The 16,729-nt window shown below is 38.6% G+C and overlaps 2 protein-coding genes across 6 annotated transcripts in view; both read right to left on the minus strand.

Annotated features, from left to right (window-relative positions):
* syt1a (synaptotagmin Ia) overlaps positions 1–16,729 on the minus strand; it is a 212,984-nt gene that overhangs the window by 43,034 nt on the left and 153,221 nt on the right. For 3 of the 5 annotated variants that reach the window (XM_028450075.1, XM_028450073.1, XM_028450074.1), the window contains one exon: positions 903–1,109. In XM_028450075.1, coding sequence (XP_028305876.1) covers positions 903–1,080 — 178 coding nt within the window. In that variant the 5' untranslated portion in view covers positions 1,081–1,109. The remainder of the gene's footprint in view (positions 1–902; positions 1,110–16,729) is intronic. The other 2 variants (XM_028450077.1, XM_028450076.1) reach the window with 2 other exon arrangements.
* LOC114465244 (girdin-like) lies at positions 3,761–5,828 on the minus strand. The gene has a single exon (XM_028450123.1). It carries the CDS (start codon positions 5,729–5,731, stop codon positions 3,761–3,763), a length of 1,971 nt encoding a protein of 656 aa, XP_028305924.1. The 5' UTR covers positions 5,732–5,828.

The following is a 16,729-nucleotide window of genomic DNA, read 5'->3' on the forward strand; positions in this document are numbered from 1 at the left end:
AGCGTGAATGAGGTCCTATTTCCTCGTATACATCCCAGAAGCTGGGTTTCCATTACAGATTTTTGCAAAATAAAAGAGAAAAGTTTCTAAATATTGACAAAGTATAATTGCGCTTTGATCGTGTTTCCATCAACCCAGTCTCACTCGCAACTCGTCTCATATCCAGAGACACCAAGGGTACATCTTCGCCGTCACTATGTGACGCTAAGGGTCCGTAAGCTTTTTTTCACCGCAACTTTTCAAAATAAGACTTATAACCCTAAACCTAAACCTAACCATAAGTTATGGGTACATTTGTCACTATAAATGTCGTAAAAACAATTGGTTCCACGGAACGACCTTTAGCGTCACATAGTGACACCTTCCAAACGTCGATGTGTGACGAGTTGGGAGTGAGAACGTGTTGGTTTCCATTGAACTTTGTTTTGGGCCTCGTAACTCCTGTGAAATCTCATCCCACAAGATGCAAAACGCAGCTTGTGATGAGCTGTATGGAGGACATAGGACCTCATTCTCTAAGACAGAGCATAGCAACGCGCCCTGTGTGTGTGTGTGTCCGTAAAACGGGTAAGCTAATGTTGGCTTTAGCAAGTGTAGCTAACGGCAAATTTGCGCAAAATCTCACGTGATCTCGTTTATGGATATGAAATTAATGATGAATTAACGATTAAGTGGCACAGTTTCAGAAAGTTTAATATCCTGTAATGACATGATTAAGGAAAGGTGATGAAACGAAACAGAACATTTTGAAAGTGAAAATCAGAGGCTCTAGTTCTGCCAATGAGGTCATCTAATGACTTTCGAGGGCAGCCAATAGCGTCTTTCCTTACTGAGGGGCTGGTAACACTGGTGTCCTGGGGGCTCCCACTGTTTGAAGCGGGCAAAGACACTCAGAAACTCACGTGGAATTTTGTTCAGCTCGTTCATAAAATTTTCCTTGAACTTGGACGAGGCTTCATCCGTCTCACCCGTACCGGGGCCGGCCACGTTGGTGGTGTTGGAGCCGGCCGGGGCGGAGGCGGCGGTGGAGGTGGGCTCGGGCGCCGCCGCGGCCAGGGCTTCCCGTCGACTCTCGCTCATGGCGGCGATGCTGGGCGGCCAGGCGGACGCTGAGAGGAAGAGGAAGAGGAGAAGAGGAAGAGGAGGAGAGGAAGAGGAGGAGAGGAAGAGGAGGAGAGGAAGAGGAGGGTGAGCAGCTGATCAAACACCATCTGAACAAACGTTTGGACCCAGTGAGTTGGGCTTAGAGCAGCTCTGAGTCGTATTCCACGTGTAATCCTTTGATATGTACGTGTTGTTCCTTTTTATTTGCCTGTTAATCAGCGCCTCGCTCACAGTGGGATGCTACACATGCACTTCTTCACATTATGGGCCACAATAGAAGCATTTGTGGCATTATAACTCAAACAGTAATCTCATTACACTGAGCTGAAGCTGTTATGGTACAAACATTCCAGATTTTAGCCAAAACAATGAATTTAAAATGAAGCACGTGTGACTTTAGGAGTCAGAGATCCTCCACAGTTTTAACACGTTTGGCCTAAAATCTTTGAAATGTACTTATTAGTAGATCTATGCCTAATAAAATGCATTATTATGCACCATATTCATTGAATTTAAAAATGGGACTACTTTACACTTTTAGAGCCTGTGTTCCTCCATCTTGAAATCATGTGATTGATGATGTCACACGGCCCCACTGCCTGTAAACATCCCATTGTTTTCTACTGGAGTGAAAGATTCATTTAGCAGCTTTTTGATAATTTGGCAACTTTTAGATAATTTAGCAACTTTTTTGGTCATTTAGCAGCTTTTTTCAGTCAAAATAACAACTTGTGCTACTTTTTGTTGCTCTAAAAAAACAAGTAAAAGTTAAATATGTCAGACTGTGGAAGGACTGCCAACTAAAAGGACTTCTATTCCCAGGGATTGTGTGTCTTCTTTCAGTAGACAAAAGAGATTTTACATTGACATCTTTAACTTCTCCTTGTTTTGTAGAGCAACCAAAAGCACATTTGTTCACATGAACAAATGTGACAAGCTTCAGATGTTTGTAATTCATGTTTAATGTTTGTGTCTCCTGAGGAAGATCTTTGAGACGTTTAGTTTGGATCACTTTGTGAGCATTACTGACATATTACATCATTATAATAAACTCTCATATGACTCAAGTTCTCCATAAAAACAGGACATTTTTACTTCAGGCAGATCAATGTAGGCCTCATTCAAAGTCATTGAGCCTGTGTAATAACAGAGATGATGTCTTTAATCATTAATTAATCATTACTTTACAGGCAGGAGCCTATAAACAGGCTGCTTTTACAAACTGCTGCATTACAATAAATGACAATGATCGCAAATGAATTTCCAGTCTGTGTCAGTGTGAGTGTTTGCTATGCTGTTAATGGAAGAGATCATTGTGTTTATGACTAGAAGAGACGTTAATAGAAACGCTGCGATCATTATTGCACGGAGCGTTCCATCGTAACGTGCTGAAAAAAACAATGAAAAACAACCAGATAAAAGCTTGTTTTACAACATCCAAGAGGGAGGACGTCCTCATTCTTTCTTTAAGAGCTTCACAAACGCTGTCTGGAGTACGTTGATGTAATAAACACAACAGATCACCACTTTAATACAGCGTTTATCTTTTTCTATGTGGATTGTTCCGTTCAAACTCTGCAAACATTTAAAAAGCAAACAAAAGTGGCTTCCATTGTGTCTGTGACGGCGAAGAACGAGATGTTCTCGATTGTTCTGTTACAAGGTTTTCTGCTCCTCTGACAAAGTGTGAAAGGCTGATGTTGGCGTCGCTCCAGCTGTGGTTTTTAACACTTCTTTAACACCGTCACACACTGTTTCTCACACACACACACACAGAGACAGAGACACACACACACAGAGACAGAGACACACACACACGCACGCACGCACACACACACACACACACACACACACACACACACACACACACACACACACACACACACACACACACACACACACACACACACACACACACACACACACACACACACACACACACATCAAATTACTTTAAATATTTAAAAACAATGTAATTCAGTAATTTGATTCAGTAAAACACAGTCAATTGAAGGATCTAGCTTAGCATTCTTATGAAGGTTTCTGTCATAAACACCTGATATTTCTGTGAGTTTAGTGTTGATCAGTAAATCTTATCAAAAATGATTTATTAAATATTAGGCTTTATTGCTGTAAAATAATCATAGAATATCAGAAAATGAGGCTCTTGATGGGCTGAAATAGAAGTTGATTTTAATAAAAGAAGCAAGTCATACAGTTCTAAATGTGTTTTGGCCCCCTCTAGGATGTTAGACAAAGGCTTGAGGGGCAGCAACATAAAAAGGACACCAAACAATAATAACGTCTTCAAAGTGTTTAATAAAACAAAGTTGTTAAAAAGATTGATATCACTGATACCAAAAAAAGTGGTACCATGTCATTGTTCTGGGTCTGCTGGATCCTATCTCCAGCCCTCCAAAGGGCGCTAGGTGGGGGTACATCGCGGAAAGGGTGACAGTCCATCACGAGGCAAACGTAGACTTTTGTTCTCTCCTATGGGTAATCTGGAGAGTCCGATTAAAGCTGCAGTATGTCATAACTCTAAATGTGATTAACATGAAGTCCCAGCCCTAGTTCTTACATGAACTATTTTTTGGGTTAGATGTTGATTGAACACTCATGCGGTGTGTGAAGATCCCCTGACAGATGTCTATGATTACCATTTACGCAAATTAGTTGAATAGTAATCTTCTCCGTTAAGCCTATGAAGAGCTCCCTTGAGCTTTGCCACCTGCAGCATGGATGCAACCTTCTCCTCTTCAAGCACAAACACATTATGCTGAAGCCTTCCAATGGTCTTAGCATTCTGAGAGATGAGGTCCTCTTTCATTTTGACCATGTCCACACAACATATGGACTCTGACTTCTGGAGTTTTTCTTTCTCTCTCTGCAACTCCAACACCAGATCCTCAGCACGTTGCTTTTCAATCTGAAGTTTAGAGCTCAAAGATTTTTCATTGGCCAAGCTTTTTTCCAGAGCCTCTGACTTCTCATATAGTTCAATTTCAAGGTCACCAATGTGTTTGCATGCTTTGGAGAACTGATCTCTTTCCCTGTTAATGACATCCTTGAGATCATTGCATTCTTCAATCTGCTTCTCCAGAGCCCGCTGCAAATCAAGTCGGACCAACTCAAACTCACGTTGCAGCCTGATGTTGTGGATTTTCAGGCCCTCGTGGAACATCTCAAGGGTTTGCATTTTATTAATGTTTTCTTCATTGAGCTCCTGCTGCTTTTTCAAGTTCCTATTTTCATCCAACGTTGTTTCAAGACATAATTTCAATTCTTGATTTTTCAATGTCACTTCAGCAAGTTTTTGCTGTGCTGTATCAATATTTGATAGCTCCTTCTTAAGATCATTTTCAAGTGTTTCAATGACTGTGTCTTTACTGCTGATGACCCCCTCATGACTCTGTAAAGCCAACTCAAGCTTCTCTTCCAGCATCTTTTTCTCAGCAGATTCCAGTTTCTTGTTTGTTTTTGCATGTTCCAGCTTAGAAGTCAGCTCTTTGTTTAGTTTTTCGAGCGATGAAACAGCATTGCATTTGGTGTTGTTGTCCACTTGGAGACAACAATTTTGCTGAGAAAGTCTTTCTATCTCTTTCTCTAAATGATTATTCTCCTTCTGCTGTTGGGCAAGGTGCTCCTTCAGAGTCTTATTTTCAGTTGAATTGACTTCAGAACGTTCAACCACTTCTTTGAGACGGCTCGTCACTGCTCGTTCATTGGTCAGGCTTCTCTCAAGAGCTTCGGTCTTCTTGGAGAGCTTATCTTCTAGCATCTTTTTGACGTCTTCCAGATCATGACAGGTTTGCATCTTCACATGGAGCTCTGCAGTCAAGCTCACTACTTTGTTCTGGAGTGATGAATCAGCACTGTTCTTGGCATCAGTCATTTTGGAGAGCTTATCTTCTAGCATCACTTTGGTGTCTTCCAGGTCATGACAGGTTTGTTCTTTCACATGAAGCTTTGCAGACAATCTCTCTATTTGGTTCTTGAGTGATGACTCAGCACTGTTCTTGGCAGCAGTCATTTTGGAAAGCTTATCTTCTAGGATGAATTTGATGTCTTCCAGGTCATGGCAGGTTTGTTCCTTCACATAAAGCTTTGCAGTCAATCTCTCTACTTTGTTCTGGAGTGATGACTCAGCACTGTTCTCGGTATCAGTTGTCTGTGATGACTCAGCACTGTTCTCGGTATCAGTTGTCCTTGATGACTGGGCACTGTTTGTGGCTTCAGACTCATCTTGTTGACTTTCCTGAAGTTCTTGTTCATGTTCATTATTTTGAGCCACTTTGATTTTGGATTTTCTTTTTATTAAATTCAAACATCCCTTGAAAGGATTTTTGGATTTGACTCTCAATGCCGCCATTTTAGATTTCCGAATAGGCAACTTTTCTTCAGTGCTTGTTCCATTTGCTGCAAAGTTGATCGGCTTTGTCTCTGGATTTAGAGCCTTTAACAGTTTGTCTTCCTGTTTTTTCACCTCTTCACAAGCATTTTCACGAGCGATTTTTTGAGTGGATGTGGATGTTGTGGATCTTGTGGATGTTGTGTCACCATCCTCCTCACTATGACTCACCTCAGAAGTGTGAGACTCATACTCAGAATCAGAAGTCTCACCCATCTTTTTCTTAATTTCCTTATTGGCTTCTTCAGAATCAAAAGTTACTCCAGAGAACTCTACTTAATTTGCTATATTACGCTTTCAAGTCTAGTAGAAAATAGACTTTGAACTGCTGTAGAACACTGATGTCTGTCCACAGAGTGAGATAGTTTTTAAAGAACAAATGAAAGGCAGAATTCTATTTTTTTCAGAGTGATTCTTTTAGAATGCAGCTGATGTCATAGTTGCTGGTCAGACTGATGCCTGTGGTTCTGCGTGCCCGTTGAGCCATCTATTCTCTCTCCAATCTTAAACGCACCTCAGTACCACCCCGGGGGGGGCAACTTCTGCCCTCTGCCCTCCGGAGCTATCACCGCCCATTACCCTTCTTTTAATTGCACCTTATACATTCACAATACAACACAATGGAGAGGCACCCTAACATGGTGGGTCGGGGGCATTGAGCCTTTGGGAGGCATTGGGGGGTCTGGCTGGGATCTCGCTTTGTAGTGTCTTTCTGTGCCGTATCCGTCTTGCAGGTTGTAGTGGTTCCTCTCCTTTTTAGCTGTGGCTAAATGCTGGCCTTGTCTCCTGGTAGTCTTGGGGCGGTTTTCACGGTGTGTTGACCCTGGGAGCCCCATCGCTTTTGTGTGTGGAAGGGCACAGTGGTGGGGACACTGGCATCCACGCCAGGGTTGATGCAGTGTTGCGTGGCCCCTCGGGATGGTGTCTGTGGAAAGGTGGCACCTGCTGTCTTGGTACTCATGCTATCTCGTGGGCGATGGGCCCCGGGCTGCTGTCCTTGTGTCGTCTGGGGCTGGGAGTCCTTCAGGTGTGTTTTTGAAAACCCTATCCTGCCTTTTGAGTGGTCTGAAACTTTCTCCATCTCCTCACAGGATCTCTGGAGCTCAGCCAGTCATCTTTTGGTTCTTAGTTACCTCTCTTACCAAGGCTCTTCTCCCCAGCTGTTCATTTTTTTTGCACGGTCAGCTGTAGGAAGAGTCCTGGTTGACCCAAACATCTTCCATATCAGAATTATGGAGACCACTGAGCTCTTAGAAAAAACACCAACAAACAGCCTTGTCTTGCTACAACTGTCTCCAGCTCTTCTTCAGTTTTTTTGACCTCATGGATCTCATTTTTGTTCTGACATGAGCTGTAAGGCCATATTAATGATTACACAGACATCGAAACTCTCGGCTCCATCGTAGAAACACGGGTCATATGCAGTGTTAATGTTACTTTTGACAGTAACTAATACTCTAATGCAATATTTTTTTAAAGAAATAACGCAGTTAACATTACAATATGGTGCGTTTGTCCGTTTCTTTGCTAGCTGCAGTGTACTTCCCATTTACAGTGGCGCTACATTTTTTTGCGGGATGCCGTGCCAACCACGGTAAAACAGAAGAAGAAGAAGCATTGTCAGCATATTTCTGTTTACATCACGTGCGCCAATCATGGCGAGTCAATGCGAGAGCAGGATGAGCTTCTCAGAGTAGAAATACGTGCATTATTTTACTAATTTGTCTCCAAAAGATGCATCAGTGAAACTCTAAGCTAACGCTGCTATGGTGGACGTGAGGGATACCTCTGCACCGAAACAACAGCGTATAGATTTTAACAGACTGTGACTGTTGTCCAGGGACAGGTCAGCCAAACTATTGCACGGTATGTTGTTGTAAATATGCAGCCTGTTGCTACTGCTGAGTCACTGCAAACAGCAGCTCATTTTGCTTTGTGTAGCTGAGAAAAATGTTGTGAATTAGTTTTTCCATATTTATTTATTTATAAGCATTTTCAACAGCAGAATGTGTACTTGGAATAAGCACAGCTTACTTTACATCACTGTGTTAAGGTTAAAAAATTGCAGTTTTGTATTTTGAGCAGCAGTTTTGTGCTTTTTATGCACATCATTTATGGTTGTTTTATAGCAGTTTTTGTAAAGCAGAGTTGGTCAAATTTTTTTCCGAATGTTAATTCAGATTGCTTTAATTTATTTATTGTAGATGGTTTTTTGTGTTTATGTTGTACATTGTTGCTAGTTTTTGTACTTAAGCTGTAAGGGAACATTCCAAGGCTAAACACAAGCGTTTCTGTGATGCTGAAGCCACTCTTCTCCAAAATTAATGAGCCTTTATGACTCGGCTCCAATGCAAATACACCTCTTCCTGTAAATAAATAATTAAATAAACAGTTAATGAAAATGAGCATCATAAAAAAGTGAAATTATTAGATGAAAAATTTAAATTATGACAAAAAATGACAATCATGAGGGGAAATTCCTAAGATCTGTTAACTCTCATCAAATATCATCTCAACATTACTGTACAGATTCACAATATTAACTAATATTATTTCCTCGATAAGAAAAGGCATATCTTGATAAAAACATGGTGACATTTGATCCTAAAACTTCTTTTGTCATGCCAATATTTAAAATCATGTAAAACTGTGATGTGACATACTGTATTTTACTGTATTTGTACTAAAGTATTGGTTCACACTGACTGTGTGTGTGACTGTCCTCATATGCCAAACACTGGTCTCATACACCATGATCATGTAAACACAAAAAACACACAAGCCATAGTGAATCTTAGTTATACACAGAAGCAGTGAGTCAGCATTATTTCAGGTCATTTTAAAGCACTTCATGTGTTTTAATCTTCACTGACACAGTTTACTGACAAACCTCTTTGACTAAGACTGTGGGACCCTTAACATAAAGTACTTTATTTAACTGTACGACATGTATACCTTTTTATACTAAAACTGAGGCAGTATTCTTGAAGTATACTTTTTATATACTATATTTTATATACTTAAGAAAAGTATAGTGAAGTATACTTAGCTTATACTGAAAAGTATAAAGAATAGTCTCAGACTAAGTACATTAATACTTAGACTTACACTTTAATACTAAAACTTGTACTTGTACTACATGTATACCTATTTTATACTAAAACTGAAGCAGTATACTTGAAGTATACTTTTTATATACTTTAGAAAAATATAATGAAGTATATTTAGACTATTCTTTCTACCACAAAGTATTCATATTTAGTATCTTGATCCAAGTACAGAATAAAGTCAAGTCATTGTGCTTACATTTAATTTAGCAGAACAAAAAGGTTTTTCACTACACATTTACTTTGAGGTATGACCCCTGTTATAAACTTACATGTTCTAGATCATATAATGCTGGAGTTTGCTCAAATGCATTAACTTTATGTACTTATTGACTTGACATTATTGATCAAGGTCATTGCAGTCTAGTGTACGTACAGTAAGTAGACTGCAATGAGTTAACTTGAAGAAGCATATTTCAAGTATATAGATAGTATGCTACAAAAAATATGATGAGCAAACTTATAAGTATGCTTAAAGTATAACAACAAGTAAACTAGTATAAATCATAGTTCATAAAAGTATACTCTAAGTATACTTTAATAAACTAAAATGTGGACAAAAAGTATATATAGTGTTGAGCAAGTCCCTTAACCCCGAACTGCTCCCCAGGCGCCGCAAAATGGCTGCCGACTGCTCCTCAGGGATGGGTTAAGTGCAGAAGACAAATTCCAATAATGTACTAACATTACATGGCCAATTAAAGGCGAAAGCCCGGTTTAATTTTAATTTAATATACTTAGTAGACTCTATATACTACTACTGTAGTATAGTACAATGGTAGTATATAGATGAGTGTCACATGAACAACGAGTAAATAAATAACCGTGTCACGGTTAGAGTGCGGATCGGGCCACATTTTCTCGTCCAAGTCGGACCCAACAGTAAAAAGCAGATTTTTTTTCTTAAAGAAATGACATAAGTACAGACGCTTTCCAAAAAATTAGAATATCATGGAAAAGTTCCATAATCCCATTCAAAATGTTAAACTTTCATTGATTATAGATTCAAGGTTCAAGTATTCATTTGTTTATTTTTTTTACATAATTTGGGATTCCAGCTCATAAAACCCACAAAAACAGGATTTCAAAAAAATTGAATACTGTGAAGAAATCACCATTTACTTCTCAGTTTTTGTATAAAAAAAGAGGAGAAGAAGGACTGGATTGTTGACCAGTGGTCCATGGTCCTCTTTTCTGATGAAACTAAAGTGTGCGTTTCATTCGGGAATCAAGGTCCAAGGGTTTGGAGGAAGACGTGTGAGGAACAGAACAGAACATTGCACCTAAAATCATGAGTGACTGTGGATATTTCACACTGGACCTCAAACAGCTTGGGTTGTTTTTGTGTTTTTGTTTTTGAAATGTCTGTTTGTTTTAGTGGTAAGCACTGATTTTATTAACAACATTAGATAAACGCACAGGGAAACACAAATAAGACACACGCAAGAGATTCATCGGATCTATTTATACTATCTATATATCAAAGATAAAGATAATCCATGTAATTGTGCAGTAAAATGAATGTTTCAAATATATGTTCCTTCATAATTATCCTCTGCTCCATTGTCCCACGACTCACAGCTCTCACTGTGCGTTCTTCAGAGCGACATCAGCTGTGGCTGCTACTGCACTCACTCACTTCAGACTGCGCGCAAACGTCACTATGTGACCAAACCCGACCACCAGCTCTAATTATTTGTCTGAACTCGACCCGTCCGGTGCCGTCGGGTCCCGTCAGGGTTCGGTCGGGTGTCCATCCTCTATTGACAAGATCAGCTGTGCTCCACTAAACAAACAGCTTTTACACGCCACTGCGCTAGCTTGGCTGATGACTGCAGTTACACTAACCACTAAAGAGTCTGATTTATACATCCTGCCCTATGCTTCTTTAAGGAAAACAAAACTGAAATTATGATAAAAAATGACAATCATGAGGAAAGAAGGTGAAATTCACAAGATCTGCTAACTCACTCATCAAATATCTACTATTATACTGTACAGATTCACAGTATTTACTGTTTTTCCTCAGTGACAAAAGGCATAACTTGATGAAAACATTGTGAAACACACGGTCAAATTTTATACGTCCCCCAAAGTAAATGGATTCAAAACAAGACCAATCGGGTTCCTTAACCCGATTGGTCTGTAATGCTGGTGAGTAAACCTGAACATTGGTCTTGTAAACCATGTATGCCTACACACACACACACACACACGCACACACGCACACACGCACACACACACACACACACACACACACACACACACACACACACACACACACACACACACACACACACACACACAGGCTTGTTGCAGCTGCCGTGGAAACTATAATCTGATGTCCCTTTAAAACACATTTACTAACACATGCATTACATTGAAGCTTTGGTTACTTTGGTTACACAAACGCCTACACACACACACACACACACACCCCCCCCATTCACTCAGCCTCCCTTTGGTCTCTCTTTGAATGCTACAAGGTTAGTGCGGGGGCCGCAGAGATACTTCAGCACAGGTGAGGACTTTCAGGGAAACACAATGAGAGCACGGGGGAGGCTTCGTCAAAAGAACAAAGAATCGATGGCCGACCCTCCACCGATGAGAGGACGAGCAAAAAAAACCCCCAAACATCCCGTCCCTCCACGCTTCTCCAGGGAAGTGTTTTCATAAGATGGAAATTACACTGATCAATTCAGCAGAGGACCGTGAAAACAATTAGAACGCTCTCAAGTATGTGAAAGGAGAATCTCCCAAGCTTTGATATTTACATAGAATCATTAAACACGGGACGTGATGTTCTTTTGTGCCAAAAGATGGTAGTCAACATAAGGTTTACCGTGTGGGAGCTGTGTCTCAGATATGGAAGCATGTACAGTAAATGTTGGGACACATCGACAGTAATGTTCCTTTGAATCAGGGAGTTTTTTAACACGAGCCTGAGATTATGTTTCATAACTGTGTCTCACTCTGTCCTATCTGTGGCTTTAGGCCACATAATAGAATAAAATATAATAATAAACCTTTCACACAAGTGTGAGGAAAAGGAATTAAATGAAATGTTTAGAAACAAAGACTTTCCCAATTCCACGAATAAGGAAACATAAAAAATAACACAGTTGAGGTCATTTACATTTTTTTATTACAATTATGTTGTTGTTGTTCCTTTGTTTTGTTTGTTTCTTTGTTTTGCGTGTTTTTGGAGTAATTAGGTGTGTGTTGTTTTTTTTTTGCAACTTTGCGTGTTTGTGGAATAATTTTGTGTGTTTTAGTTGTGATTTTGTGTGCTTTTAATGTCAGTTGCATATTTTCTGTTCTTTTGTATCTTTCTGTTATATTTTTCAATTACAATTACATCGTTGTTGTTTTTTTGTTTGCCATGTTGTGTTTGTATTGCTATGTGGTGTGAGTACTTGTACTAGTTTTTTTAATAATTTGGCATATTTTCCTTGTTGTTTTATGTATTTTTGTGGTAAATTTGTGATTTATTCATAACTTTTTGTGTTTTTGGAATAATGTAGTGTATTTTTACATGGAATAATTAAGTGCTTTTATTGTTTTGAGTGTTTTGTCACACTTTGTAAATTTTCAATGTTATTTTGTGTATTTGTTGCTACTTACTGTAGTTTTATGCTATTTTGTGTGTGTTTTTGGAGTAATTTTGTTGTCATTTTTTCTAATGTTTGAGCATTAGCGATTGTACTCCATGTCCTAAAGACCTTTAAAACGTCTTTTAAAATCAGTGCAGATGCTAGATTAGAGGCTAACGTGGAGGAAAAGTCACGAGCTCGGCTGGAGGAACATCGACGCTGACCTGTGACTTTTCTCTGGCTCTCTGTCGTCAGCACAATTCATGTTGAAGACGATGATAAGATGACATGAAAAGGTCAGCGCGAATCAGTCTCCTGTGATCACCCAACCAGGCGGAAGAAACCGGAGAAGTGACGGCAACGGACGCCAGTCAGCTCGCTGACCGTTCGGCCAAAAGAAGACATTTACTTCAAAAACACGCACAGTTTAAAGACTTTATAGCCCATCACATCAACCAGTGTGAAGGTGACAGGATGGGTCGAAAGATACTAAAAAAATAAACAAAGTGGGAACAATACCTAATCAAAAGAATAAAACCCATCAGTAAAGGAAGAATAGAAGCTTGTCAGATAAAAGCTACTTATTGTATTTAACTGGTAATGGCAATCATTAGCTTTTCTTTCTCACATATAGAATACTTCTGATTGGCTCATTTACCATCATATCCTGAAGTCATTCAGTGCCAGTCGTTTTTCAGCATTTTGACTGATTTTTAAAGACCCACAGAATATTCTGTACTATGACAATCTGAATTCTGACACCAGATTCTGAAAGAATAAATAATAAAAAAATAATTTTGTAATGAGCAGTTGAATAGAGACAAGTTTCACACAAAAGCATCTTTTCTTGTTTTACTGTACATTAGTTTTTTTTAATGCTTTTGTAAATAGGGCTCTTGTTTTGAAGTTAACAGGAAGTTTAGTCAGTAGCACAATGGAGGGTCTCTGGAAATCTCAGAAATATGTGAATGAAATGTTTAAATGTGAGTTTTATGGATCAATTGAGCACATGTTCAAAATGAAGCCAAACATCCAAAGCAAGCTACTGGCTAAGTGCTAGCATTGCTGCTGTTTTAAGATGTTCTTTTACCTGCTTTTTAGTCATTTTTCAGTCAGTTATTTTAGTCATTCTGCATTTGTTTCAGTCTAGTTTGAGTCACAGGACAAAGTATAGTCAGTGAAACAGTCCATTCATGTTCATTCATCAATAAAATGATTCAATGTCTGATAAATAAAAAAACAAAAACCTTCTAACATCGTGCTGCATGTGTGTTAAACCCCCGTAGCTCCTTAAATGACTCCGACAGCAAACCTCGAGTACCGACAAGAATTCATCTGCACCTTAATGACTATTTATCCATTCAAGTGAGAAGACGACTTCTCTGCATTGTGAGCGGCGGCGGCGGCGGCAGGCGGTCCTTTAGAAGGGCGGTCTCATTTATAGCAGACGGCTGTTTATTTATCTTGGTGGAGGATTGACCTTTTTCTCTTTCAAAGAGCTGTCATCACTGCGTAATCACACCGTAGATCCACTCGTACACACTTCCTGTCCTTCCTGTCTGCGCTGAGAGCCTCCAGAACAGTGTTTGGTGAATGTTTCTGTGACGATTAATCAAAGAGGCCTCCGATTGTTAGGTGGATTCATTTTAAGTGTTTCTGTACTCCATTTGTGTTCTTTAAGTGTGTTTTTGGAGTATTTTTTTAATATTTTGTCATGGTTTCTTTGTTTTGTTTGCCATATTTGTTTTTAGAATAGTAATTGTCTGCAGTTTTTTGTGTTTTGTTGTCATTTGTGTATTTGTGTGTTTTCATTGCCATTTTGTGTGTAGGAACAATAATTGTGTGTTTTATCTGTGGTTTTGTGTGTATTTGTTGTCATTTGTGTATCTTTTTCTTGCTTTGTGTTCTTTTAATGTAGTTTGGATAGTTTTTGTCGCACTGATATTTTGTGTATTTTTGTTGCGACTTGGTTTTAGTAGTAATGTAATGTTTTTTTTTTTTTGTCGTTTTGTGTGTTTTTGGAGTCATTTTGTGTATTTTCTTGTTGTTATTTTGTGTGTTTATTGCCATGTTTGTTTTTGTGTGGATTATTGTTATTGTTTCTTTGTTTTGATTGCCATTTTTTGTGTATCTTTGTTGCCATTTAGTCTTAGTTTTAGTAGTAATTTTGTGTATTTTTTGTTTTGCATGTTTTTGTTGTCACTCTTGTATTTTCTGTCCTGTTGTATCTTTCTTAGGCATCTTGTTCCTGCGTTTGCATTGTTTTGTGTGTTTTAGTGGTTGTCGCACAGACTGTTTAATATGTGTCGTATGAAACTAAATGCTTTACCTACATCAGTCCGAGCGCCACTCGTTGCCATGTCTGATAAATCCTTGACAACCCTGTGAGGAGTTTCCCTGTTCTCCCAGTGACACACACTGGTTCCCAGACCCAAAACACACGAGCGCCCGTGGCTTGTAGTAATTTTCAGGAAAGTCCCAGTCTGTGATTGCTGCGCAGATCGTTTCAAACTAATAATCATGGCGAGGACACTTGTTTTGATCCGAAGGGAGCGCTAACTGAGTAATTACAATAAATGACACGGAAAGGAAGGAAAACATCTCGGGGCAAATTAAAGCAGTGTTTGGCTGCATAATAAAGATACGTCAGTTAATCAAGGCCATTATGATGAAGTGAGAAGATGTTCAACAGGTACAGACTATTATATTCATCTCAAGCTCTCCAGACTTCATCTGATTATGAAACAAAGATGATTCAACAGTGAAGGAACATGTTCACCATCCTAATAATACTCAGATCAGCTCAGACTGGTCCTGCCGTCATGTGATCCCCTAATCATCTCGTCATTGTCAGACTTCTCCATCTACAAAACGGCAAACACTGACCAGATAACAGAAACTTCAAGGTCCTCAAATACTAAAAACTAGTTGATGGCTCTCTAGTGTTGAGCAATCCCCCCCAAAACCCCATAAAATGATTCCAAAAATAGTCAAAATGACAGAAAAATACACAAAATTACTCTATAATCACACAGGATGTTCACAAAAACACACCAAACAACAACTAAAACACCCAATATGACGTAAAAAATTACACGATAAAGAAATGACTTCAAACACAATTATATTGAAAACAAAAAAAACCATGGGAATCGTTGGCAGGGCAGCATACCTTAACACATCGAACTGTTGTGACGTGAAAATGTAATTAAACCATAATTAGGTCTAAAACTTTACGTCGTCACTGATAACGGACAGAAAAGGCGTAATTCAGGTTCTGAAATGGAAAAAACAATCTGAACCGTTTAATTTTTTTTTTTTTAATTAGGCCCCAATAAGACACGTAAATGCAGCACATGCATGTTTTGAAACAATGTCATGCATTTACACACTGTTTTGTGTAGCAAATTGACGCTTTGCTCATTGTCTCGTTTAAAATCTCACGCTACGAAATCACACGGCTACGCAGGACTTTGAGCAAAACTTTAAGGTGATTCCCCAGTTAGAGGAAATTAAAGGAAATATCTATAAGACATGGACTAAACCATTACTAACATGTTTTGGGACCATATCACACATTTCACCATCATAATCTCACGTGATTTCAGTGTAATCCTACGGGATGTCATCTACATCATATACATGTAAAAATCTAAACAGTAATTGACTCTAATAACCATATTTAGCATGTTTGGTACGATTTAAGGATGTTTAGAAACCAGTAACTTCATCGAAACAAGGAAATATGATAAACGTAAACAGAAATGGGTAAACTCTGAAACAGAGAAAATGAAGAAACGGAAAATCAGAATCCTTACGGAATGATATGGATTTGAAGACAGGTGGAGATATTTGGTTAGTTTTGGAGAAATTAAGACAATTGAAACTAAATACATTCAGAAACACCGAACAATGAGACACTGGAGCTGTGTGATCTATAGAAACGACACCATTTGCAGAGGTTTAAAAAGTACTGATACATTTACACACGTAGTCAAGTACAAGTACAAGTAAGTCATACATAAAATACTCAAACACAAGTAAAAAGTAGCTCAATTAAATAGTTCTCAAAGTTAAAGTTATTAGATACTTTCACCTCCCACGTTTATTATTTTCATGTAGAAACTCATCTGTTTAAAATAAAAGGTTTGTCAAAATGTACAATTATTAAAAAAAAATAAAAAATAATGACAATGAATTAAATTCAAAACTAAAAAAGTATGAACTCTAAAACAGTGTTATGTTAAATGTACCATGTGGGTAACAACATAATAGGTAGAAACCACATCCTGAACCATTAAAAGTTATTGATCAGAAATAGCACGACTAAGAACATATGGATTATGTTCAGTGTGCTTTCATTAACTGATTGAATGGTTGGGAAGAAGAAATGTAACAAATGACTTTTACTTCTTTTAAAACACACTTAAGTTCAAGTAAAGTTCGATTTCAAAATATACCTGTAAAAGTAACTCAATTACAGTAACGCGAGTAACTTGTGATGCACGACTTTC

This window comes from Gouania willdenowi, chromosome 6 (assembly GCF_900634775.1).
Source record: "Gouania willdenowi chromosome 6, fGouWil2.1, whole genome shotgun sequence".
Classification (NCBI taxonomy): domain Eukaryota; kingdom Metazoa; phylum Chordata; class Actinopteri; order Blenniiformes; family Gobiesocidae; genus Gouania; species Gouania willdenowi.